Source organism: Oryctolagus cuniculus, chromosome 2 (genome assembly GCF_964237555.1).
Source record: "Oryctolagus cuniculus chromosome 2, mOryCun1.1, whole genome shotgun sequence".
Taxonomy (NCBI): Eukaryota; Metazoa; Chordata; class Mammalia; order Lagomorpha; family Leporidae; genus Oryctolagus; species Oryctolagus cuniculus.
Genome location: NC_091433.1, coordinates 114778981 through 114806160, shown reverse-complemented (window position 1 = coordinate 114806160; position 27180 = coordinate 114778981). Strand labels below are relative to the sequence as shown.

The 27180-nt window shown below is 49.9% G+C and overlaps 1 long non-coding RNA gene and 1 gene segment (V, D, J or C); one reads left to right on the top strand and one right to left on the bottom strand.

The window, feature by feature from the left end:
- LOC103347745 (immunoglobulin kappa variable 1-5-like) overlaps positions 1–10710 on the top strand; it is a 32772-nt gene extending 22062 nt beyond the window's left edge. The window contains 1 exon segment of the V gene segment in view: positions 10283–10710. Within this exon segment, the coding sequence occupies positions 10283–10710 (428 nt within the window).
- LOC138848564 (uncharacterized) overlaps positions 1–25236 on the bottom strand; it is a 284768-nt gene extending 259532 nt beyond the window's left edge. Inside the window, exons 1-2 of the long non-coding RNA XR_011386496.1 lie at positions 25151–25236; positions 24889–25027 (exon numbers count right to left, since the gene is read on the bottom strand). This is a non-coding gene — a long non-coding RNA (uncharacterized lncRNA). The remainder of the gene's footprint in view (positions 1–24888; positions 25028–25150) is intronic.
- Positions 25237–27180: the final 1944 nt, after the last annotated feature.

The following is a 27180-nucleotide window of genomic DNA, read 5'->3' as shown; positions in this document are numbered from 1 at the left end:
GGTCTAACTGTGTACCATATGCCCTGCAGTTTGAGTTCCCTCCAGGCTTTTACTGCAGGTAACTGAAGGATTGGAGAGGGTTGATTGACTCTACGAGGATCCAGTCCATCAACAGCTCAGCCGTCAGTGAGGTCATTTGGAGCAGAGGCTGATTCTCAGAGATTTCCCAGAATGTAGGATCATCAGCGAGATCACCAGGAAACTCTGGCTTTTTTGTATCAAAAACCTAAAACCAGCAAGAGGACTGCAGCTTGTGGTTCTCACACCCACAGAGACAGACTCCTGCCAACCTGGCAGACAGCCAGAGTGGCCTTGGCCTCTTCCCTGATGTTCCCCAGACCTCTGGTGAGTCCTTGAAACTCGCACTTCTGGTTTCCTCCTGCATCCTTGACTCAGAACTCTGGCTGCAGATGGGAGAGCGCACACATGTGATCTCTCATCTAAGCACCTGCCTTCTCCTTCTGAGTCCTGGTCTCTCTCTGGCAGCCGCTTGTTCTGGGGATGTTTATTCTGAGTCAGTACAGAGGTGAGTGTGGGACAAAAGTCTCGTCTCTCAGAGACCATCTCCCTGGTGCAGTGGTCTGCCGTGAGGGGACAATGTGAGGACGTCAGAGGACAAGCAAGTAAAATCATTGATATCAGCTTTAAAGTGTAACTAAGTATTTCCTAGAAAATGGACTTTCTCCTACAGAATCCCAACATAACCATGAATCAATTAAAACAACTTGTCAAGAACACTTAAATTTTATGCAAGTGTCCCTCAGTGACTTTGGGATAGGACATCTCCCATAAGAAACATGCGCACTACATGTAAACTATACAGCCCTCGTCTGAGCTGGGGCAGCTGGAGACACAGCCCCTGGGATGAGTTCTGAGCTGCCCTGGGTCCTTCAGGTGGACACAGCCCTGCCCCGCCCCTGCTCATTTGCATGTCCCCAGAGCACCGCCCACCTCTCTGGGCATTTAGGAGCAGGCTGCTCCCACCCCATGCAGGAGGCAGTGCCAGGCAGGACCCAGCATGGACACGAGGGCCCCCACTCAGCTGCTGGGGCTCCTGCTGCTCTGGCTCCCAGGTAAGGAAGGCCAGCATCAGGAACAGCCTCTGGCAGTGTGGCCAGGGCTGCCTGTCTCTGCAGAAGCGTCCTCTTAGAACGTGAGGATGAGTGTGGTCTCTGTGTTTCTGCTTACCTTCTCAGGTGCCAAATGTGACCCTATGCTGACCCAGACTGCATCCCCCGTGTCTGCAGCTGTGGGAAGCACAGTCACCATCAGTTGCCAGGCCAGTCAGAGTGTTTATAATAACAACAACTTAGCCTGGTTTCAGCAGAAACCAGGGCAGCCTCCCAAGCTTCTGATCTATGCTGCATCCAATCTGGCATCTGGGGTCCCATCGCGGTTCAAAGGCAGTGGATCTGGGACACAGTTCACTCTCACCATCAACGGCGTGCAGTGTGACGATGCTGCCACTTACTACTGTGCAGCCCGTTATAGTGGTAATATTTACCACAGTGTTCTAAGCCCTAACAAAAACCACCCAGGAAAGCAGAAGTGTGAGGCTGGGCTGTCCCAGCTGCTCCTGCTGGGCCCCACCTGCTGAGAGTGATTCTCAGAGCAGCCAGGCTTGAAGGTCCTGCAGGGTCTGGTGGAAGGGGCCAGGGTGACTCCTCTGAGGCTCCCTCCTTTCCTCTTCCTTGGCGGCTGCAGCACAGACATGACCATCTCCCTACTGTTTTAAAGGAAAACAATAATTTTTTCTGAGAATTTATAGCTAGAACATCATTTGGGATTCATAGAGCAAAAGAGAAATCATTATAGATATTACAAGGAAAAATATTTTAAATTTTTGTGATTAGAAAATTTTATAAAGGATGCCAATTTCATATGTAAAGTTTTTAGCTTTTTTATATGTACAGTTGTTTAAATGATTTATTTATTATTGAAAGCACATGCTTTACACACACAGACAGAAACACACACACACAGTGACACAGAGAGAGAGTTCTCTTCCATCTGCTGGGTCACTCCTCCAATGGCTACACTGGCTGAGTCTATTCCTTGCAAGAGCTGGAATATAGAACTTCTTTCAGGTCTCCTACATTGGTGCCAGGGCTTTAATACTTGTTCAGTCCACTGGTGCTTTCCCAGGCCATTAGCAGGGAGCTCGTTTGGAAGTGGAGCAGTCATGACTCCCACCCATGACCCTGTATGATGCTGGCATTGAATGTGGTGGCTTTACCCACTGCACAAGGCTGGCCCACAGTATCCACAGCTGTGAGAGCATAATGGCACTTCCCACCATGTCCTCCCTCCTTTCTCAAACCATCCCCACTGTTCTTTTTTCATTTGTCTTTTAAATTTTACAATGACATACTTTCCATTTACTTGATAATCACCAGCTTCACCCTCCACTAAACAAAGAATTCAACAGGGACTAGCAGAAAAACCACTGTTCCTCACGTGTCTAGACAAGGCTGTGTCTTCTCCCAATCCCTCTGTCACTACCAGACCTGAGGTGCGCTGGCGCCCCTGGGCATCACAGGTGGAATCGCGTCTGCTCTGAATCCCTGCTTGAGCAGTCCTTCATTCAATTCAAAATCAAATAGCAAATGCTCATCGAATTGAACCAATAGCAGCTTCATTGTTTGCACACAGTGGCTCACAACGAACAGTATCACAATCTCCTAGGCATAGAAGAATTGTAAAAATCGAACAGAGCCCTTCATCTCCTAGATCTCTCATTTCAGTGGGCAGGGCAGATAAGAAACAAACATATGCAGTTCAATACCTGCTCCCACTCTGGGCCATGTGAGAGGCCTCCCCTGGACACTGCCATTGCTCGGGACAGGTGGGCAGTGTGTGTCCAGGTCCACTTAGTGCATCCTCCTGTCTTAGGGCAGAAGCAGAGGGAATGAATCAGGAAGTTCAACATTTGTGTTTCCTGAAAAAGTAAACTAACAGAAGTCTCAGTAACAGAAACTTTGTCCTTTGATGGAGGAAGAAGCTTTTTAAATTTTTTAAATTGCTGAGGCATGAAACCAGCCAACATACAGGTCAGTGGAAGAATCAGTGCCCCAACACTGGAGACATAAAAGAGGAACCCAGTTTAGTAAGGGCGTCTTGTACTGTTGTTAATACTTATTTCTAGTGAAGATAATTTTCTTAAATGTTACCCTTTTCCATTTTTTAAAGATTTATTTATTTTTATTTGAAATACGGAGTTAGAGAGGTAGAGACAGAGAGAAAGTCTCCCATGCGCAGGTTCCCTCTCTAGATGGCTACAACGACCGGAGCTGTGTTGATCCGAAGCCAGGAGCGTCTTCCAGGTCTCCCATGTGGGTTCAGGGGCCCAAGGACTTGGGCCATCTTCTACTGCTTTCCCAGGACTAGAACCCATGTCCTTATGGGATGCTGGCACTTCAGGCCAGGGCTTTAGCACACTGTGCCACAGCGCCGGCCCCACAGTTTTCCATTTTTGATATATTTAATATTTATAGACATAAAAAGTGAGCATCAGTGAGAGGTGAATACAGAGCTCTAGAGGGAGAGAGAGGCAGAGAGAGAAAGAGAGACAGAGAGAGAGGAAGAGAGAGAGGGAGAGGGACGTTCTTGCAAGTTCTGGGCTATGCAAGCCCTGCAGTCCCTGTCACCAGTGTAGCTGCAGCAGCATAGCTGGGCTGAGCCAAGAGGAAAGCATGGGCACTCTACCCACACTGGTACTCTCCCTGCTGAGACCCCCAGAGAGACGTTCTCTGTAGGAAACCTGTGCAACTTAGGAATGATGTGGATACCTGGGGCCATGGCACCTGTGTGCAGGTGCTGAGACACTGGAGAGAATTCTCCTATCTGACTGCATCTCAGTGGGTAGGGAGGGTTACCCAAAGTCCCATGGTGAGCAGGTGGGGGTCCTGGGATTTAGCTCAGGTCTCTATAACTTTAAATCTATTCCCTCCACATGGCCGTGTTAATCCCAAAGCTGAGGCCAGAATTTAAAATAACACAGGAGACAAGCCCAGGATGGGGTGACACACACGGCTCCTCACTGTCTCTGCCTCCCTCCACGGGGACCCACATCTTCTACCCAGTCCCTCCTGCAGCTGTGCCCCCGACTGCCATTCTCTCAGAGCCTCCTCAACCCCAGGGGAATGCATGTCAGTGTGGGGCAGGGCCTCCTCTGCATCCCAGACTCTTTCCTCTCCTCCTCTGTCCCTTCTCATCCCTCCACTCATCCTACCTCTAATTTCCCTGCAACGCCAATTTTTCCCCTCTGTGCAGGCAAAGATCAACCAATCGAAGCCTCCTCCTCCACTCTCGTGCTTTGATAGCTGACCCTGTGGCTGTCACATACCTGCACTGACAGGAGGTCATCAAGATACTTATCCAACAGATTCTCTATCAGAGGCACTGTGTGCTCGCTCAGCTTACAGTCAGCTGTTCTCTGTGTGCTGTAGAATGGACCCCACGTGAGAACACAGTGCCATTGGGAGGATATCAGAGCCCAGCCACTCACTCAAAAGGGAAAAGACACTGACTTCACCTTCCAAGGTGTGACCAGCTGTTCTCTAGAGAAAAGAACTCTCTCCTACAGATCCCCACCTAACCATGAAAAGATTACACTACCAGGTCTTCAGTTCATTTAAAGTGCTGGCAATGTCCTTCAGTGTCTTTGGAAGGTGACTTCTCCCAGTAGAAGCATGTGCACAGCAGGTAAACTTGTGCAGCCCTGGTCTGAGTTGGGGCAGCTGAGACACAGCCCCTGGGCTGAGTTCTGAGCTGCCCTGGGTCCTTCAGGTGGCCACAGCCCTGCCCCGCCCCTGCTCATTTGCATGTCCCCAGAGCACCGCCCACCTCTCTGGGCATTTAGGAGCAGGCTGCTCCCACCCCATGCAGGAGGCAGTGCCAGGCAGGACCCAGCATGGACACGAGGGCCCCCACTCAGCTGCTGGGGCTCCTGCTGCTCTGGCTCCCAGGTAAGGAAGGCCAGCAACAGGAACAGCGTCTGGCAGCGTGGCCAGGGCTGCCTGTCTCTGCAGGAGCGTCCTCTTAGAACGTGAGGATGAGTGTGGTCTCTGTGTCTCTGTTTCCCTTCTCAGGTGCCACATTTGCAGCCGTGCTGACCCAGACACCATCGCCCGTGTCTGTAGCTGTGGGAGGCACAGTCACCATCAATTGCCAGGCCAGTCAGAGTGTTTATAATAACAACTACTTAGCCTGGTTTCAGCAGAAACCAGGGCAGCCTCCCAAGCTTCTGATCTATTCTGCATCCACTCTGGCATCTGGGGTCTCATCGCGGTTCAAAGGCAGTGGATCTGGGACACAGTTCACTCTCACCATCAGTGGCGTGCAGTGTGACGATGCTGCCACTTACTACTGTCTAGGCGAATTTAGTAGTAGTAGTGCTGATTGTACCACAATGATACAAGCCCTAACAAAAACCCCCCAGGAAAGCAGAAGTGTGGTGCTGGGCTGCCCCAGCTGCTCCTCCTGGGCCCCATCTGCTGAGAGTGATTCTCAGAGCAGCCAGGCTTGAAGGTCCTGCAGGGTCGGGTGGAAGGGGCCAGGGTGACTCCTCTGAGGCTCCCTCCTTTCCTCCTCCTTGGAAGCAGCTGCACACACATACACACACTGAGAGAGAGAGAGTTCTCTCCCATCTGTTGGTTCACTCCTCCAATGGCTGCACCTGCTGAGGCTGTGCCTGGCAACAGCTGGGACATGGAACTTCTTTCAGGTCTCCCAGATGAAACATTAGTTCCATCCACTGGTGCTTTCCCAGGCCATTAGCAGGCGGCTTGTTTGAAGTGGAACAGTCAGGACTCCATCCGTGCCCATGTGGGATGCTGGCACTGCATGCGGCGGCTTTACCCACTGTACAAGGCTGGGCCATCCTATCCACAGTTGTGCGAGCGTAATGCCTCTTCCCACCATGTCCTCCCTCTTTTCTCAAACCATTCCCACTCTTTTTTATATTTGTCTTTTAAATTTTACAATGACATACTTTCCATTTACTCTATCATCACTGCTTAATCCTCCACTAGACAAAGAATTCAACACGGAGTAGCAGAAAAAGCACTGTTCCTCAAGTATATAGTCATAAAAAGTGAGCATCAGTGAGAGGTGAACACAGGCTCTAGAGGGAGAGGGAGAAAGAGAGAGAGAAAGAGAAAGACAGAGAGAGAGGAAGAGAGAGAGGGGGAGGGACGTTCTTGCAAGTTCTGGGCTGTGCAAGCCCCTGTACTGGTGTAGCTGTAGCAGAAAAACTGGGCTAAGCTGTGAGGAGAGCGTGGACCTCTACCCACATTGGTCCTCTCTCTGCTGAGACCCCCAGAGAGACATTCTCTGTAGGAAACTTGTGCAACCTGGGTCTGATGTGGACACCTGGGGACACTGCCCCTGTGTGCAGGTGCTGATGGATGGAGAGAATTCCCCTATCTGACTGCATCCCAGTAACAGGGAGGGTTCCCCAAAGTCCCATGCTGAGCAGGTGTGGGTGCTGGGATTTGAGCTCAGGTCTCTATACCTTGGAATCTATTCCCTCCACAAGGCCAGGTTAATCCCATAGCCGAGGCCAGAATTTAAAATAATACAGGTACCAGCCCAGGATGGAGTGACACACACAGCTCCTCACTGTCTCTGCCTCACTCCATGGGGACACAAATCTGCACCCAGTTCCTCCTGGGCGGCAGCTGTGCCCCCGACTGCCATTCTCTCAGAGCCTCCTCAACCCCAGGGGACTGCATGTCAGTGTGGGGCAGGGCCTCCTCTGCATCCCAGACTCTTTCCTCTCCTCCTCTGTCCCTTCTCATCCCTCCACTCATCCTACCTCTCATGTCCCTGCAAAGCCAGTTTCTCCCCTCCATGCAGACACAGATCAACCTATCAAAGCCTCCTCCTCCACTCTATTTCTTTGATAGCTGACCCTGCGGCTGTCACATACCTGCACTGACAGGAGGTCATCAAGATACTTACCCAACAGATTCTCTCTCAGAGGCACTGTGTGCTCGCTCAGCTTACAGTCAGCTGTTCTCTGTGTGCTGTAGAATGGACCCCACGTGAGAACACAGTGACACTGGGAGGATATCAGAGCCCAGCCACTCACTCAAAAAGGGAAAAGACACTGACTGCACCTCCCAAGGTGTGACCAGCTGTTCTCTAGAGAAAAGGACTTTCTGCTACAGATCCCCACCTAACCATGAATACATTATACCATCAGGTTGTTCAGTTCACTTAAATTTTGGCAAAGGTCCCTCAGTGACTTTGGGAGGTGAAGTCTCCCGGTAGAAGCATGGGCACTGTAGGTAAACTTGTGCAGTCCTGGTCTGAGCTGGGGCAGCTGGAGACACAGCCCCTGGGCTGAGTTCTGAGCTGCTTGGGCCCTTCAGGTGGACACAGCCCTGCCCCGCCCCTGCTCATTTGCATGTCCCCAGAGCACCGCCCACCTCTCTGGGCATTTAGGAGCAGGCTGCTCCCGCCCCATGCAGGAGGCAGTGCCAGGCAGGACCCAGCATGGACACGAGGGCCCCCACTCAGCTGCTGGGGCTCCTGCTGCTCTGGCTCCCAGGTAAGGAAGGCCAGCAGCAGGAACGGCCTCGGGCAGTGTGGCCAGGGCTGCCCGTCTCTGCAGGAGCGTCCTCTTAGAACAGGAGGATGAGTGTGGTCTCTGTGTCTCTGTTTCCCTTCTCAGGTGCCACATTTGCAGCCGTGCTGACCCAGACACCATCGCCCGTGTCTGTAGCTGTGGGAGGCACAGTCACCATCAATTGCCAGGCCAGTCAGAGTGTTTATAATAACAACTACTTAGCCTGGTTTCAGCAGAAACCAGGGCAGCCTCCCAAGCAACTGATCTATTCTGCATCCACTCTGGCATCTGGGGTCTCATCGCGGTTCAAAGGCAGTGGATCTGGGACACAGTTCACTCTCACCATCAGTGGCGTGCAGTGTGACGATGCTGCCACTTACTACTGTCTAGGCGAATTTAGTAGTAGTAGTGCTGATTGTACCACAATGATACAAGCCCTAACAAAAACCCCCCAGGAAAGCAGAAGTGTGGTGCTGGGCTGCCCCAGCTGCTCCTCCTGGGCCCCATCTGCTGAGAGTGATTCTCAGAGCAGCCAGGCTTGAAGGTCCTGCAGGGTCGGGTGGAAGGGGCCAGGGTGACTCCTCTGAGGCTCCCTCCTTTCCTCCTCCTTGGAAGCAGCTGCACACACATACACACACTGAGAGAGAGAGAGTTCTCTCCCATCTGTTGGTTCACTCCTCCAATGGCTGCACCTGCTGAGGCCTGCACCTGCTGAGGCTGTGCCTGGCAACAGCTGGGACATGGAACTTCTTTCAGGTCTCCCAGATGAAACATTAGTTCCATCCACTGGTGCTTTCCCAGGCCATTAGCAGGCGGCTTGTTTGAAGTGGAACAGTCAGGACTCCATTCGTGCCCATGTGGGATGCTGGCACTGCATGCGGCGGCTTTACCCACTGTACAAGGCTGGGCCATCCTATCCACAGTTGTGCGAGCGTAATGCCTCTTCCCACCATGTCCTCCCTCTTTTCTCAAACCATTCCCACTCTTTTTTATATTTGTCTTTTAAATTTTACAATGACATACTTTCCATTTACTCTATCATCACTGCTTAATCCTCCACTAGACAAAGAATTCAACACGGAGTAGCAGAAAAAGCACTGTTCCTCAAGTATATAGTCATAAAAAGTGAGCATCAGTGAGAGGTGAACACAGGCTCTAGAGGGAGAGGGAGAAAGAGAGAGAGAAAGAGAAAGACAGAGAGAGAGGAAGAGAGAGAGGGGGAGGGACGTTCTTGCAAGTTCTGGGCTGTGCAAGCCCCTGTACTGGTGTAGCTGTAGCAGAAAAACTGGGCTAAGCTGTGAGGAGAGCGTGGACCTCTACCCACATTGGTCCTCTCTCTGCTGAGACCCCCAGAGAGACATTCTCTGTAGGAAACTTGTGCAACCTGGGTCTGATGTGGACACCTGGGGACACTGCCCCTGTGTGCAGGTGCTGATGGATGGAGAGAATTCCCCTATCTGACTGCATCCCAGTAACAGGGAGGGTTCCCCAAAGTCCCATGCTGAGCAGGTGTGGGTGCTGGGATTTGAGCTCAGGTCTCTATACCTTGGAATCTATTCCCTCCACAAGGCCAGGTTAATCCCATAGCCGAGGCCAGAATTTAAAATAATACAGGTACCAGCCCAGGATGGAGTGACACACACAGCTCCTCACTGTCTCTGCCTCACTCCATGGGGACACAAATCTACACCCAGTTCCTCCTGAGCGGCAGCTGTGCCCCTGACTGCCATTCTCTCAGAGCCTCCTCAACCCCAGGAGACTGCATGTCAGTGTGGGGCAGGGCTTCCTCTGCATCCCAGACTCTTTCCTCTCCTCCTCTGTCCCTTCTCATCCCTCCACTCATCCTACCTCTCATGTCCCTGCAAAGCCAGTTTCTCCCCTCCATGCAGACACAGATCAACCTATCAAAGCCTCCTCCTCCACTCTATTTCTTTGATAGCTGACCCTGCGGCTGTCACATACCTGCACTGACAGGAGGTCATCAAGATACTTACCCAACAGATTCTCTCTCAGAGGCACTGTGTGCTCGCTCAGCTTACAGTCAGCTGTTCTCTGTGTGCTGTAGAATGGACCCCACGTGAGAACACAGTGACACTGGGAGGATATCAGAGCCCAGCCACTCACTCAAAAAGGGAAAAGACACTGACTTCACCTCCCAAGGTGTGACCAGCTGTTCTCTAGAGAAAAGGACTTTCTGCTACAGATCCCCACCTAACCATGAATACATTATACCATCAGGTTGTTCAGTTCACTTAAATTTTGGCAAAGGTCCCTCAGTGACTTTGGGAGGTGAAGTCTCCCGGTAGAAGCATGGGCACTGTAGGTAAACTTGTGCAGTCCTGGTCTGAGCTGGGGCAGCTGGAGACACAGCCCCTGGGCTGAGTTCTGAGCTGCTTGGGCCCTTCAGGTGGACACAGCCCTGCCCCGCCCATGCTCATTTGCATGTCCCCAGAGCACCGCCCACCTCTCTGGGCATTTAGGAGCAGGCTGCTCCCGCCCCATGCAGGAGGCAGTGCCAGGCAGGACCCAGCATGGACACGAGGGCCCCCACTCAGCTGCTGGGGCTCCTGCTGCTCTGGCTCCCAGGTAAGGAAGGCCAGCAGCAGGAACGGCCTCGGGCAGTGTGGCCAGGGCTGCATGTTTCTGCCGGAGTGTCCTCTTAGAACATGAGCATGAGTGTGGTCTCTGTGTTTCTGTTTCCCTCCTCAGGTGCCACATTTGCCATTGATATGACCCAGACTCCATCCCCCGTGTCTGCAGCTGTGGGAGACACAGTCACCATCAATTGCCAGGCCAGTGAGAACATTTACAGCTTTTTGGCCTGGTATCAGCAGAAACCAGGGCACTCTCCTAAGCTCCTGATCTATTTTGCATCCAAACTGGCCTCTGGGGTCCCATCGCGGTTCAAAGGCAGTGGATCTGGGACACAGTTCACTCTCACCATCAGCGACGTGCAGTGTGACGATGCTGCCACTTACTACTGTCAGCAGACTTATAGTTATAGTAATGCTGATACCACAGTGATACAAGCCCTAACAAAAACCCCTCAGGAAAGCAGAAGTGTGAGGCTGGGCTACCCCAGCTGCTCCTCCTGGCCCCCATCTGCTGAGAGTGATTCTCATAGCAGCCAGGCTTGAGGTCCCTGCCGGGTTGGGTGGAAGGGGCCAGGGTCACTCCTCTGAGGCTTCCCTCTTCTTCTTCCTGGCGGCACCAGCACAGACATGACCATGACCCTACTGTTTAGAAAGGCAATTATTCTTTCTGAGTATTGGAGCTACAACATCATTTGTGATTCATATAGGAAAAGAGAGACATTATAGCTATTACAAGAAAAAATATTTTAAATACCAGTGATTATAAAATTTTATGAAGGAAAGTAATTTCATATCTACAGTTATTTAAAATATTTATTTCCTTATTGAAAGTCCGTGTTTTATACACAGACACACACACACAGTTTCAGAGACAGAGTTCTCTTCCATCAGCTGGTCTCTTCTCCAATGGCTGCAGTGGCTGAAACTGTGCCAGCCAAGACCTGGAGATGGAGCTTCTCTCAGGTCTCCCACATGGGTGCCAGGGCTCCAACACTGGAGCCATCTACAGGAGCCTTCCCAGGCCAAGCAGGGAGCTGGATTGGCAGTGGAGCAGCCAGGACTCCCACAGCTGCCCTGTGGGATGCTGGTGCTGCCTTTGGTGGCCTACCTACTACATGAGGCCGGCCCATCATATATCCACAGTTATGAGAGCTAATGCCACTTCCCACCATGTCCTCCCTCCTTCCTCACTCGCCCACCCCTCTTCTGTTTCCCTTCCCTCTGTCACTACTTTGGACTACCAGTGCAGTGTCTCCCTCTGCGGATCACAGGTGTGATCGTGTTGCTTTCAATCCCTGAGTCAGAAGGTCTTCATTTAATCCAAATCAAACAATTATGTAGCTTCATTGTCCACACACTATGGTACATAGCTAACAGTATCACAATCTCTTGTAGATGTAGAGTAAATGGGAAAAGGAGCAGAGCCCTCTGTCTCATAGATCTCTCACTTTAGTGGGCAGGGAGATAATAAGCACACATGTCATGTTGTCCATGTGCTCCCACTCTGCTCCATTGGAGAAGCCGCCTAGGATCAAGGCCATTGCTCTGGGCAAGGGGGCAGTGGGTGTCCAGGTCCTCTTAGAGCATCGTCCTGTCTCAGCCTAGCCAGGCCAGGGGCAGAGGCAGAGAGAATGAATTGGTCAGTTCAACACTTGTGTTCCTGAAGAAACAGACTAAGGTGTAGTCTCAGTAATGGGCAGATAGCCAAATTGTCCTTTGATTGAGGCCAAAGGTTTTAAAATTTCTCTTGTTCCTGTAGCATGAAACCAGGCAACACACAAGTCCATGGCAAGAGTCAGTGCCCTGACACTGGAGATAACAAAAAAGGTAGCCCGAATATTTTTGGTAAACTAGTGCGTCCACAGATGGTTAACAGTGAGGACTTAGCAAGCAGAAGCCCAGAGCCAGAACTGGCCCTAGGTCTCCCCTGTCTAGCAGGAATCAAAGAACTTGGGCCATTTTCTGGTGCCTTCCAGGGTGTGCATTAGCAGGAAATAGGATCAGAAGGGGAGCAGAGGGGATTCAAACCAGTCTCTGATGTAGGCTGCTGGCATTGCAAGTAGCAGCTTTACATACTGTGCCATGATGCTGGTCTTCCCTTTGCTCCAGGTTTTCTTAAGAAAATTGTGAATACTTCTGGACAGAGGAAGTTGTTTTCCTGATGTTCCTCAGACCTCTGGTGACTCCTTGACTCACACCTACCTCTTCCTCTTTATCCCGTGCATGGGATTCCGTTCCCGGTTTCTCCAGTGTCAGGATGGCTACATTTCCTGCTCTGAGGCCCCTCCCCCCATCACTCCACAGCCTGCTGCCCTGTCACAGCCCCTGGACCCTGGCCCTCCTCCCGACTTCAGGACCATTGGGATTGTATCGCTCCCCCAGGTCCTTCCACATCATCTCCCCATCACAGTCCTTACTCAGCCACCCTGCCCAGCTCCTTAGATGACAGTCCTAGTGAGCAGGCAGTAGGCTGTGGATGGCTTTTGTGTTGGAGAAGTTTTGTGTCCCATGTTACACTCTTACCATCTCTGCTATGTCTCCCTGAGACAGAATTAGACCTGATAGGGTGAGGCCGGTGCTGTGCCCTAGCCCGGTAAAGCCATCACCTGCAGTGGAGGTATCCCATGTGGGTGCCAGTTCATGTCTACAATGGAAGAAGAAGAGCTGGGATACGAATCGGTGCCCATATGGGATGCCGCACTTCAGGTGGAGGATTAACCTAGTGTGCACAGTGCTGGCCTCTCACTACACTCTTACAAATCAGCTACAATGTGTAAACCTAGATGACTTGTCATAGAAGCCAAGAGGTTGTGAGCAGATAATTTAGAAATTTAATGAAACCTCCAGGACTACTTAAGAGAGTATACGGAAAAGAATTAGGAGATCAGATTGTTTTACTGCAAGAAATTTTGACACCATATATAATTTTTTCTTTTGTTTATTATATGTTTTACTTGAAAATCAGAGTTACACACACAAAGAGAAGGAGAGACAGAGAGAGAGAGAGGAGAGAGAGAGAGAGAGAGAGGTCTTCCATCTGCTGGTTTACTCCCAAGTAGGCCACAACGGCTGGATTGTGCTGATCCGAAGCCAGGAACAAGGAGCTTCTTTCAGATCTCCTATAGCAGTACAGAGGCCCAAGGACTTGGGTCGTCTTCTACTGCTTTCCCAGGCCATAGCAGACAGCTGGATGGGAAGTGGAGCAGCCATGTTGAACTGGTGCCCATTTTGGATGCCGGCACTGCAGTTGGCGGCTTTCCTGCTACACCACAGTACTGGCCTCCTCTAGGTTATCTTATCAGCACAATTATATCATAATTTAAGAGCATACCTAATGACCAAAACCTCTCCCAGCACATTTTAGGAACTGATATAGAGAAAATGCATCTGCAAACATATTGTATGGAGTTCTCACGACATATACCCTGTTGGATTAGTGTTTTGTAGGGTGTTTGTTTTCTAGTTGTGTATTGCATATGACCTCTTTTTAATATGACTGTGAAACCCACCTTTAAAACATAAGTCTCAGACAAAAAAATAGTATAAGGACTTCCTTGAAAACTCCTGAGATGTTGAATGTGGAGGCAGCTCCAGACTCTGACTGGGGTCACCACTCCTTGAGCTCTTCTCTAGGTGACAGCTCCAGAGAAGCAGCCTGCGGGTGTTCCTAACGCTTCCTGCACTGACCTCTAAGTCTAGAGTAAGCCCCAGTGAAACAAGGAAATGCATATAGAACTGTTAGCTCTTCCATGGTTTTATCATACCACGATACATGAATTTAACTTACTTTAACGTAAGCAAAGTATCCATTTTTTTTTTTACCATTTTTAAAATATTTATTCATTTGAAAGGTAAAAGTTACAGAGAGGCAGAGGCAGAGAGAGGTCGTCCATCTGCTGGTTCACTCCCTAGATGGCTACAACTTGGGTAACTACCCCATGCAAAGCCAGGAGCCAGGAGATTCTTCCTGGACTCCCATATGGGTGTAGGGGCCCAAGGACTTGGGTCATCTTCCACTGCTTTCCCAGGCCATAGCAGAGAGCTGGATCAGACGTGGAGTAGCCAGGTCTCGATCTGGCACCCAGATGTGATGCCGGATCTGAGGGTGGTGTCTTCATTAGATACCCACAACGCCGGCCACACACTGAAATATTGTCAATGTACTCTATAAACACTAGGTCAGCCCTCCACTCTATGAGGAATCCAACATGGAGTAGCAGAAAACCACTGTCCCTCAAGAGTCTAGACAAGGCTGTGAGTCTGAATCCTCCCAAGCCCTCTGTCACTACCAGACCTGAGGTGCGCTGGCTCCCCCTGAAGGTCACATGTGGAATCGTGTGAGCTTGCAAAATCAAATAGAACATTCTCATGGATTTGCACCAAGAAGAGCTTCATTGTTGGTATATAAAGGCATGCAAGGAATAGTATCACAATCTCTTAGGCATGGAAAAATCGGAACAAATTGAACAGAGCCCTTTATGTCATAGATCTTTCATTTTAGTGGGCCGGGCAGATGAGAAACAAACCAATGATGTTCAAACTGTGCTATCTGATGTGCCTCCCATGGAGCAGGGCCAGTGCTCAGGACAATGAGGATGTGGGTGTGCAGGTGCACGTGTGCCTCCGTCTGTCTCCACCTAGACAGGGGCAGAGGCAGAGGCAGAGGGAATGTATCGGGCAACTCCACATTGTGTTATCTGAAAGAATCACTCATTGTACTCTCGATGATGGTCGGATAGACAAATTGTCCCTGACAAAAGCTTTTAAATATTCTCCTATCCCTTTAGCATGAAGTCAGCCAACACACAGGTCAGAGGCAATATCAGTGCCCTGACGGATGGAGATAAAAAAATGGAGCCCAGTTTTAGCAGGGGTGTCTTTACTGTGGATAATACTTGCTTCTAGTATTTCTTGTCCCGTAAATTCAATGTTTTGGAAATGTCCCTGAGTGACTTTCGGAGGTGACATCTCCTGGTAGAAGTGTACACACTACAGGTAAATTTGTGCAGCCCTGGTCTGAGCTGGGGCAGATGGAGACACAGCCCCTGGGCTGAGTTCTGAGCTGCCCTGGGCCCTTGAGCTGGGCACAGCCCTGCCCCACCCCTGCTCATTTGCATGTCCCCAGAGCACCGCCCACCTCTCTGGGCATTTAGGAGCAGGCTGCTCCCACCCCATGCAGGAGGCAGTGCCAGGCAGGAACCAGCATGGACACGAGGGCCCCCACTCAGCTGCTGGGGCTCCTGCTGCTCTGGCTCCCAGGTAAGGAAGGCCAGCAGCAGGAACGGCCTGGGGCAGTGTGGCCAGGGCTGCCCGTCTCTGCAGGAGCGTCCTCTTAGAACGTGAGGATGAGTGTGGTCTCTGTGTTTCTGTTTCCCTTCTCAGGTGCCAGATGTGCCCTTGTGATGACCCAGACTCCATCCCCCGTGTCTGCAGCTGTGGGAGGCACAGTCACCATCAGTTGCCAGTCCAGTGAGAGCGTTTATAATAACAACTGGTTATCCTGGTTTCAGCAGAAACCAGGGCAGCCTCCCAAGCTCCTGATCTATGGTGCATCCACTCTGGCATCTGGGGTCCCTTCGCGGTTCAAAGGCAGTGGATCTGGGACAGAGTTCACTCTCACCATCAGTGGCGTGGAGTGTGACGATGCTGCCAGTTACTACTGTGCAGGCTATAAAAGTTATAGTAATGATGATACCACAGTGTTCCAAGCCCTAACAAAAACCCCCCAGGAAAGCAGAAGTGTGAGGCTGGGCTGCCCCAGCTGCTCCTCCTGGGCCCCATCTGCTGAGAGTGATTCTCAGAGCAGCCAGGCTTGAAGGTCCTGCAGGGTCGGGTAGAAGGGGCCGGAGTGACTCTCTGAGGCTCCCTCCTTTCCTCTCCTTTGCTGCATCAGCACTTACATGACCATGTTCCTACTCTTTTAAAGGAAAGTAATTATTCTTTCTGAGTATTCGAAGCTAGAGCATCATTTGAGATTCATAGATCAAAAGAGAAAAGTTTAATGATATTACAAGGAAAAATATTTTAAATATTGGTGAATAGAAAATTTTATAAAGATGCTAATTTCATATGTGCAGTTTTTTAAAAAAGGTATTTGCTTATTGACAATCTGTGTTTTACATAGACACACAAAACTACAAACGCACATACACACAGTTTCAGGGAGAGATTTCTCTTCCATCTGCTGGGTCACTCCTCAATGGCTGCACTGGCTGATGCAGTTACCAGCAAGAGCTGTGTGATGGAACTTCTTTTGGGTCTCCCACATGATTGCCAGGGCTGAAGCACTTGTTCCATCTGATGGTGCTTTCCCAGGCCATTAGCAGGGAGCTCGTTGGAAGTGGAGCAGCCAGGACTCCCACCGGTGCCCATGTGGGATGCTGGCGCTGCATGCTGTGGCCTTACCCACTGCACAAGTCCGGCCCATCCTATCCACGATGTGAGAGCATAATGCCACTTCCTACCACATCCTCCCTCCTTCCTCACTCCCACCCTCCTCTCTTTTTCTTTTAAGTTTTACTTGGACATACGTTCAATTTATTACCACCAGCTTAACCTTCTAGTAAACAAAGAATTCCACAAGAAGTGAGCAGAAACCACTGTTCCCCCAGAGTCTACACAAGGATGTTTCAATCCTCCCAAACCTCTGTCACTAACAGAGCTGAGGTGCACTGGGGCCCACGGAGGGTCCATGATGGAATCACATCAGCTTTCAATCCTGATAGGGTAATTTTTCATTCAGTGCAAAATCAGATTGACAATTCTCATCGAAATGAAACAATAGTGGCTTCATTGTACACAATGTTATACCACTGACAGTATCACAATCTTTTGTAGACTTAGAATAAAGATCTCATAGATCTTTTTTTAGTGATCAGGGCAAATAAGAAACATGTTTTACCCCTGCTCCCATGTGCTTCAAGTGAGATCCTCCTTGGACACTGCCATTGCTGGGGGCATGTGGGCAGTGGGTGTCCAGGTCCACCTAGTGCATCCTCCTGTCTCGGGCAGAGGCAGAGGGAACAAATCGGGCAGTTCAACACTGTGTTTCCTGAAAAGATACACTAATTGTAGTCTCAGTAACGGTCTGACAACCAAATAGTCCTTTGATTTTGTAAAAAGCCTCTTGAATTTCTCAAATTACTGTAGCATGAAACCAGCCAACACACAGGTCAGTGGAAGAATCCAAGCCCAGACACTGGATGCAAAAATATTAGAGCCCACGGTGCTGTGGAATAGCCAGTTATAGCCTTGGCTGAAGCTCAGGCATCCCATATGGGCGCTGGTTCCAGTCTCAGCTGCTCCTCTTTCAATCCGACTCTCTGCTATGGCCTGGGAAACAGTAGGAGATGGTGCAAGTCATTATGCCCATGTGCACACATGGGAGACCCGGTAGAAGCTCCTGGCTGCTGGCTTCATATGGGCACGGCTCCAGCAATTAGAGAAATCTGGGGAGTGAACGAGTGGATAGAAGACCTTTGTCTCTGTCTCTACTTCTCTCTGTAACTCTGTCTTTCAAATAGATTAAATAAATTTTTTAAAATATAGAGCCCAGTTTTAGCAGGGTGTCTTGTATTGTGGTGAATACTTACTGCTAATAAATATTATTTTCATAAATGTTAACATTTTCCATTTTTCAAAATATTTACTTATTTATTTGTAAGACAGATTGGAGAGAGGCAAAGACAGAGAGAGAGAGAGAGAGAGAGAGAGAGAGAGAGAGAGAGAGAAGAGGGTTTCTGAAGCTGGTGCTCTCCACAAATGGCTGTAACAGTGAGGACTTGGCCAAGCAGACCCCAGAGCCAGAACTGCCCCTGGTCTCCCCTGGGGGGCAGGAATCCAAGAACTTGGGCCATTTTCTGCTGCCTCCCAGGGTGTGCATTAGCAGGAAATGGGATCAGAAGTGGAGCAGGAGGATTCAAACCAGTCTCTGATGTAGGCTGCTGGCATTGCAAGTGGCAGCTTTATCCACTGTGCCTCGATGTCAGCTTTCCATCCTCTCTGGATTTCTATTTTTTTTTAATTTATTTGAAAGACAGAGTTACATTGAGAGTAATGAAGAGAGAGAGGTCTTCCATCCTCTGGTTCACACCCCAGATGGATGCAGTGGACAGAGCTGCACGGAATAGAAGCTAGAGGCAGGAGCTTCTTCTGGGTCTCCTATGCTGGTGCAGGGGCCCAAGGAATTGGGCCATCTTCCACTGCTTTCCTAGTCCATAACAGAGAGCTGGATGGGAAGTGGAGAGCTGGGACTGGAATGGAAACCCATATGAAATGCCAGTGCTTCAGGCCAGGGCATTAACCAGCTGTAAAACATCTACAGTCCACTCTCTAAATTTCTTAAGAAAAGTGTGAAAATTTCTAGGCAGGGGAGAGAGGGAAGTTATTTTTCTTGATGTTCTCAGACCTACGGTGACTGCTTGAAACTCACTTCTGTTTTCCTCCTGCATCCTTGACTCAGAACTCTGGCTGCAGATGGGAGAGAGCACACGTGTGATCTCTCATCTAAGCACCTGCGTTCTCCTTCTGAGTCCTGGTCTCTGGCAGCCACTTGTTCTGAGGATGTTTATTCTGAGTCAGTACAGAGGTGAGTGTGGGACAGAAGTCTCGTCTCTCAGAGACCATCTCCCTGGTGCAGCGGTCTGCGGTGAGGGGACAATGTGAGAGCATCAGAGGACAAGCAGGTAAAGACATGGACCTTAGCCTTAAGGTGTAACTAAGTATTCCATAGAAAATGGATTTTTTTCCTACAGAATCCCAACATAACCATGAATACATTACACCATCTTGTGCTCCAACTCACCTAAAGTGTTGACAAATGCCCCTCAGAAACTTTGGGAGGTGACATCTCCCGGTAGGAGCATGTCCTCTGCAGGTAAACTTGTGCAGTCCTGGTCTGAGCTGGGGCAGCTGGAGACACAGCCCCTGGACTGAGTTCTGAGCTGCCCTGGGCCCTTCAGCTGGGCACAGCCTTGCCCCGCCCCTGCTCATTTGCATGTCCCCAGAGCACCGCCCACCTCTCTGGGCATTTAGGAGCAGGCTGCTCCCACCCCATGCAGGAGGCAGTGCCAGGCAGGACCCAGCATGGACACGAGGGCCCCCACTCAGCTGCTGGGGCTCCTGCTGCTCTGGCTCCCAGGTAAGGAAGGCCAGCAGCAGGAACGGCCTCAGGCAGTGTGGCCAGGGCTGCCTGTCTCTGCAGGAGGGTTGTCTTAGAATGTGAGGATGAGTGTGGTCTCTATGTTTCTGTTTCCCTCCTCAGGTGCCACATTTGCGCAAGTGCTGACCCAGACTCCATCCCCTGTGTCTGCAGCTGTGGGAGGCACAGTCACCATCAGTTGCCAGTCCAGTAAGAGTGTTTATAGTAACAACTGCTTATCCTGGTATCAGCAGAAACCAGGGCAGCCTCCCAAGCTCCTGATCTACAGGGCATCCAATCTGGCATCTGGTGTCCCATCGCGGTTCAAAGGCAGTGGATCTGGGACACAGTTCACTCTCACAATCAGCGAAGTACAGTGTGACGATGCTGCCACTTACTACTGTCAAGGCTATTATAGTGGTTATATTTACCACAGTGTTCCAAACCCTTACAAAAACCCCCCAGGAAAGCAGAAGTGTGAGGCTGGGCTGCCCCAGCTGCTCTTCCTGGGCCCCATCTGCTGAGAGTGATTCTCAGAGCAGCCAGGCTTGAAGGTCCTGCAGGGTCGGGTGGAAGGGGCCAGGGTGACTCCTCTGAGGCTCCCTCCATTCCTCCTCCTTGGTGGCGGCAGCACAGATCTGACCATGTCCCTACTGTGCTAAAGTAAACAATTATTCTTGCAGAGTGTTCGAAGACAGAGCATCATTTGTGATTCATAGAGCAAAAGAGAAAAGTTTAATTATATTACAAGAAAACATATTTTAAAAACTGGTGATTTAGAAAATTTTGTAAAGAATGCCAATTTCATATGTTCAGTATATTTGTACATGGTTTTTTGAAAAAATTATTTGTTTTTTGAAAGTCCATGTTTTACACACGCACACACACATACATACTCTCTCACACACACACTCAGTTTCAGGGAGAGATTTCTCTTCCATCTGCTGGGTCACTCTTCCAATGGCTGCACTGGCTGAGACTGTGCACAACAAGAGCTGGGTGATGGAACTTCTTTCAGGTCTCCCACGTTGTTGCCAGGGCTGAAGCACTTGTTTCATCCACTGGTGCTTTCCCAGGCCATTAGCAGGGAGCTCATTTGGAAGTGGAGCAGCCAGGACTCCCACCGGTGCCCATGTGGGATGCTGGTGCTGCATGCTGTGGCCTTACCCACTGCGCACGGCTGGCCCGTCCTATACACGATTGTGAGAGCATAATGCCACTTCTCACCACATCCTCCCTCCTTCCTCACTCCCCCCTCCTCTCTTTTTCTTTTAAGTTTTACATGGACACACGTTCTGTTTATTACCACCAGCTTAACCTTCTAGTAAACAAAGAATTCCATAAGGAGTAGCAGAAAACCACTTTTCCTCAAGAGTCTAGAGAATGCTGTGAGTCTCAATCCTCCCAATCCCTCTGTCACTACCAGACCTCAGGTGCACTGGGGCCCACGGAGGGTCCATGATGGAATCACATCAGCTTTCAATCCTGATAGGGTAATTTTTCATTCAGTGCAAAATCAGATTGACAATTCTCATCGAAATGAAACAATAGTGGCTTCATTGTACACAATGTTATACCACTGACAGTATCACAATCTTTTGTAGACTTAGAATAAAGATATCCTAGATCTTTTTTTAGTGATCAGGGCAAATAAGAAACATGTTTTACCCCTGCTCCCATGTGCTTCAAGTGAGATCCTCCTTGGACACTGCCATTGCTGGGGGCACGTGGGCAGTGGGTGTCCAGGTCCACCTAGTGCATCCTCCTGCCTCGGGCACAGGCAGTGGAGAGGCAGAGGGAATTAACTGGTTTGTTCCACAATGAAAAGATACACTAATGGTAGTCTCAGTAATTCAGATGGCCAAATAGTCCTTTGATTTTGTAAAAAGCCTCTTGAATTTCTCAAATTACTGTAGCATGAAACCAGCCAACACAGAGGTCAGTGGAAGAATCAGTGCCCAGACACCGGTAGTAAAAATAATAGAGCCCACAGTGCCATGGTGCAGCAGGTTAAAGCCCTGTCCTGAAGCGCCAAGATTCCATATGGAGCTGACTCAAGTCTCAGCTGCTCCTCTTGTGATCCAGCTCTCTGCTATGGCCTGGGATAGCAATAGAAGATGATCCAAATCTCTGGGTCCCTGCACCCATGTGGGAGACCCGGAAAAACTTCCTGGCTCCTGGATTGGGATCAAATAAGCTCTGGCCATTGCAGCCATTTAGGGAGTGAACCAGCAGATGGAAGACCTCTCTCTCTGTCTATACCTCTCTCTGTAACTCTTTCAAATAAATGAAATAAATCTTTAAAAAAATAATAGATCCCAGTTTTATCAGGGATCTGGGAATACTTATTTCTAATAAATATAATTTAGAAAATTTTCATAAATGTTAATATTTTCCAGTTTTCAAAATATTTATTTATTTACTTGTGGGATTGAGCATTGGAGAGAAGCAAAGCCAGGGGAGAGGGGGTTCTGTAAGCTGGTCTGTCGACAAATGGCTGTAACAGTGAGTTCCTGGCCAAACAGAAGCCCAGAGCCAGAACTGCCCCTGTTCTCCACTGTGGAGCAGGAATCCAAGAACTTGGGCCATTTTCTGCTGCCTTCCAGGGTGTGCATTAGCAGGAAATGGAATCAGAAGTGGAGCAGTGGGGATGCAAAGCGGTCTGATATATGCTACCAGCATTGCAAGTGGCAGCTTTAAGCCATGATGCCAACCTTCCCTCCTCTCCGGATTTCTCTTTTATTTAAATGAAAGTCAGATTTACAGTGAGATGCAGAGAGAGAGAGAGAGGTTTCCACCCAGTGGTTCATTCGCCGAAGCTGCGCTGATCCGAAGAGCCAGGAGCTTCTTCCAGATCTCCCACATGGGTGCAGGGGCCCAAACTTGGGCCATCTTCCACCACTATCCCAGTCCATAGAGGAGTGCTGGATCAGAAGAGAGCAGGTGGGAATAGAACCAGTGCCCATATGGGATGCCAGCGCTTCAGGCCCGTGCTTTAACCCTCTGAGCCACAGTGACGGCCCCTTCTCTGGATTTCTAAAGAAAAGTGTGAACATTTCTGGAGAGGGGAGAGAGGGAAGTTATTTTTCTTGATGTTTCTCAGACCTATGGTGACTCCTTCAAATTTGCTCTTCCGTTTACTTTCTGTATCCTTAACTCAGCACTCTGGCTGCAGATGGGAGAGTGCACATGTGTGATCTCTCATCTAAGCACCTGCATTCTCCTTCTGAGTCCTGGTCTCTCTCTGGCAGCCGCTTGTTCTGAGGATGTTTATTCTGAGTCAGTACAGAGGTGAGTGTGGGCAGAAGTCTCGTCTCTCAGAGACCATCTCCCTGGTGCAGCGGTCTGCGGTGAGGGGACAATGTGAGAGCATCAGAGGACAAGCAGGTAAAGACATGGACCTTAGCTTTAAGTTGTAAACTCTTCATTTGAAAAGTGAATTTCTCCTCCAGAACCCCAATGTAATCATGAATAGATTATGCTATCTTGTCTTCCAGGTGATTTAAAGTTTTTCAAAGAATCCCTCAGTGACTTTGGCATGTGAAATCCCCGGTAGAAACATGTGCCCTGCAGGTATGCAGGGTCTTCGTCCACCCGAACAAGGATGGACTGGGTCCCAGGAAAGGTAAGTGTGCTGCTCGCCCGTTCCCCAGCCTCCTGATCCTGGAGACAATCAGATGCAACGGGGAGTCAAGTCCAGCAAGAACTTGTTTATTTTGCATGTAATAGAGCCTTTTATAGCACAAAACTGCAGAGTCGTTGGGGCAGGGCATAAAGACCAACCAACCACTTAAAGGGTCATTTTATAGAGCGATTTTCATAGGACTGGCCATATGTCTATACACTTGATATCTTTTGCTGCCACTTCCCCTGATGTTGCTTAGCCAAGTAGTTTTAGTGGTAAACAACTTTGGATTCCGCCCACCTTACTTCCTTTCAGCACCATATTTGAATTGCTTCGTGTAACTAATTTCTCCACACAGGTAAACTTGTGCAGTCCTGGTCTGAGCTGGGGCAGTGGAGACACAGCCCCTGGGCTGAGTTCTGAGCTGCCCTGGGCCCTTCAGCTGGGCACAGCTCTGCCCCGCCCCTGCTCATTTGCATGTCCCCAGAGCACCGCCCACCTCTCTGGGCATTTAGGAGCAGGCTGCTCCTGCCCCATGCAGGAGGCAGTGCCAGGCAGGACCCAGCATGGACACGAGGGCCCCCACTCAGCTGCTGGGGCTCCTGCTGCTCTGGCTCCCAGGTAAGGAAGGCCAGCAGCAGGAACGGCCTCGGGCGGTGTGGCCAGGGCTGCCCATCTCTGCAGGAGCGTCCTCTTAGAACATGAGGATGAGTGTGGTCTCTGTGTTTCTGTTTCCCTTCTCAGGTGCCACATTTGCAGCCGTGCTGACCCAGACACCATCGCCCGTGTCTGCAGCTGTGGGAGGCACAGTCACCATCAAGTGCCAGTCCAGTCAGAGTGTTTATAATAACAACGAATTATCCTGGTATCAGCAGAAACCAGGGCAGCCTCCCAAGCTCCTGATCTATCTGGCATCCACTCTGGCATCTGGGGTCCCATCTCGGTTCAAAGGCAGTGGATCTGGGACACACTGCGGCGTGCAGTGTGACAATGCTGCCACTTACTACTGTCAAGGAGCATATAGTGGTGCTACTTACCACAGTGTTCCAAGCCCTAACAACCACCGCCCAGGAAAGCATATATGTTTATATATTTATATATATATTATATATAATTTTTATATTATCACTGTGTTTCAAATATTTTTGCTTAGGGCCTGCGCTGTGGCTCACTTGGTTAATCCTCCTCCTGTGGCACCGGCATCCCACATGGGCACCGAGTTCTAGTCCCGGTTGCTCCTCTTCCACTCCAGCTCTCTTCTGTGGCCTGGGAAGGCAGTGGAGGATGGCCCAAGTGCTTGGGCCCCTGCACCTGCATGGGAGAGCAGGAGGAAGTGCCTGACTACTGGCTTCAGATCGGCCAAATTCCAGCTGTTGCGGCCATTTGGGGGGTGTACCAATGGAAGGAAGACCTTTCTGTCTCTCTCTCTCCTACTGTCAAACTCTATCTGTCAAATAATATTTTTTTTGCTAGCAATATCTGTTTTCTCTTTTGCTCAAAGAATCCCAAATGATACTCCAGCCTCAAATACTTGGGAAGAACAATTGCTTTCCTTTAAAGCAAGTAGGGTCATGATATGTCAATACTGCAGCTCCTAAGAGGGTGGACATGAGGGAGCCTCAGAGGAGTCAGCCTGGCCCCTTCCACCCGACCCTGCAGGACCTTCAAACCTGGCTGCTCTGAGAATCACTCTCAGCAGATGGGGCCCAGGAGGAGCAGCTGGGGCAGCCCAGCCTCACACTTCTGCTTTCCTGGGGGGTTTTTTAGGGCTTGGAACACTGTGGTACCAGTACTACTACTACTATAACCGCCTTGACAGAAGTAAGTGGCAGCATCGTCACACTGCACGCCGCTGACGGTGAAAGTGAACTGTGTCCCAGATCCACTGCGTTTGAACCGTGATGGGACCCCAGTTTCCAGATTGGATGCTGCATAGATCAGGAGCATGGGAGGCTGCCCTGGTTTCTGCTGATACCAGGATAATTCGTTGTTATTATAAACACTCTGACTGGACTGGCACTTGATGGTGACTGTGCCTCCCACAGCTGCAGACACCGAGGGTGGAGTCTGGGTCAACACAGGGTCACATCTGGCACCTGAGAAGGGAAACAGAAACACAGAGACCACACTCATCCTTACGTTCTAAGAGGGCGCTCCTGCAGAGATGGGCAGCCCTGGCCACACTGCCCGAGGCCGTTCCTGCTGCTGGCCTTCCTTACCTGGGAGCCAGAGCAGCAGGAGCCCCAGCAGCTGAGTGGGGGCCCTCGTGTCCATGCTGCGTCCTGCCTGGTACTGCCTCCTGCATGGGGTGGGAGCAGCCTGCTCCTAAATGCCCAGAGAGGTGGGCGGTGCTCTGGGGACATGCAAATGAGCAGGGGCGGGGCAGGGCTGTGCCCAGCTGAAGGGCCCAGGGCAGCTCAGAACTCATCCCAGGGGCTGTGTCTCCACTGCCCCAGCTCAGACCAGGGCTGCACAAGTTTACCTGCAGTGGGCATGTTCCTGCCAGGAGACGCCACATCCTAAAGTCACTGAGGGACATTTCCAAAACTTTGAGTTTATGGGTTAAGAAGATGATGTAATGTATTCATGGTTATGTTGGGATTCTATAGGAGAAAGTACCTTTTCTTAAGAAACTTAGTTACACCTGAAAGTTGAGGTTAATGTCTTTACCTGCTTGTCCTCTGATGCTCTCACATTGTCCCCTCACGGCAGACCGCTGCACCAGGGAGATGGTCTCTGAGAGACGAGACTTCTGTCCCACACTCACCTCTGTACTGACTCAAAATAAACATCCTCAGAACAAGCGGCTGCCAGAGAGAGACCAGGACTCAGAAGGAGAACGCAGGTGCTTAGATGAGAGATCACACAGGTGCGCTCTCCCATCTGCAGCCAGAGTTCTGAGTCAAGGATACAGGAAGTAAACGGAAGAGCAAATTTGAAGGAGTCACCATAGGTCTGAGGACATAAAGGAAGGAACTTCCCTCTCTCCTCTTCCTGAAACCTTCACTGTATTTGTAAGTAAAGCTAGGGAGGAGGATGGACTGGCATCATGGCACAGTGGATTAAGCTGCCACTTGCAATGCCAGCAGCCTACATCAGAGACTAGTTTGAATCCTACTGCTCCACTTCTGACCCCATTTCCTGCTAATGCACACTAAAGCTGGGCTCAATTTTTTTTTTTTTATCTCCAGTGTCTGGGCACTGATTCTTCCCTCTGACCTGTGTGCTGACTGACATTATTCTACAGGGACATGAGAAATTTTAAAATCTTTTGCCAGGGACAGTTTGTCTACCTGACCATCACTGAGAGTACAATGAGTTTATTTTTCAGGAAACATAGATGTGGAGTTGCCTGATACATTCCCTCTCCTCTGCCTCTGCCTCTGCCCCTGTCTAGGTGGAGACAGAAGGAGGCACACGTGCACCTGCACACCCATACCCCCATTGTCCCGAGCACTGGCCCTGCTCCATGGGAGGTGCACCATATGGACACAGTGGGAGCACAGTTGGAATGTCATTGGTTTGTTTCTCATCTGCCCGGCCCACTAAAATGAAAGATATGACATAAAGGGCTCTGTTCGACTTGTTCCAATTATTCAATGCCTAAAGGATTGTGATACTATTCCTCGTGTGCATTTATGTACCAACAAAGAAGCTCCTATTGGTGCAATCCAATGAGAATGTTCTATTTGATTTTGGTTAAATGAAGAACTACTGCATCACAGATTGAAAATTGACACGATTGCTCCTGTAACCCCAATTTATTTTCTTACATGCAATATTTCCCATTTCTCAAAATATATATTTATTTATTTACTTGAAAGATTGAGCATTGGTAAAGGCAAAGTGAGAGAGTCTGAAAGAGAGAGAGAGAGAGAGAAAGAGAGAGAGAGTGAATGAGAGAATCCTCCATGTGCTGGTAGTTTTTCGGATGACCCTGTCAGCTGAGGCTGGGTCAGGACACAGTCCAGAGCACAGAACTCTGTGTAGGACTCCCAGTGTGTGGCAGGATCCAAGCACAACCATTTTTATAAATGCTAGTTTTCACCATGTTTTCTGTTTATTGCTCTTTTACGTCACACCAAGACCATTAGGGGATAAGAGAAAGCAGAAGCCGCCCTGGCCTCAGTGACGTCCACCAGAACCACACTGAGGAGCTGCTCAGCTTCTCACAGGTTCTGGGCTGTGCAAGCCCTGCAACCCCTGTCTCAGGTGGAGCAGTAGCAGCAAAGCTGGGCTGAGCCGTGAG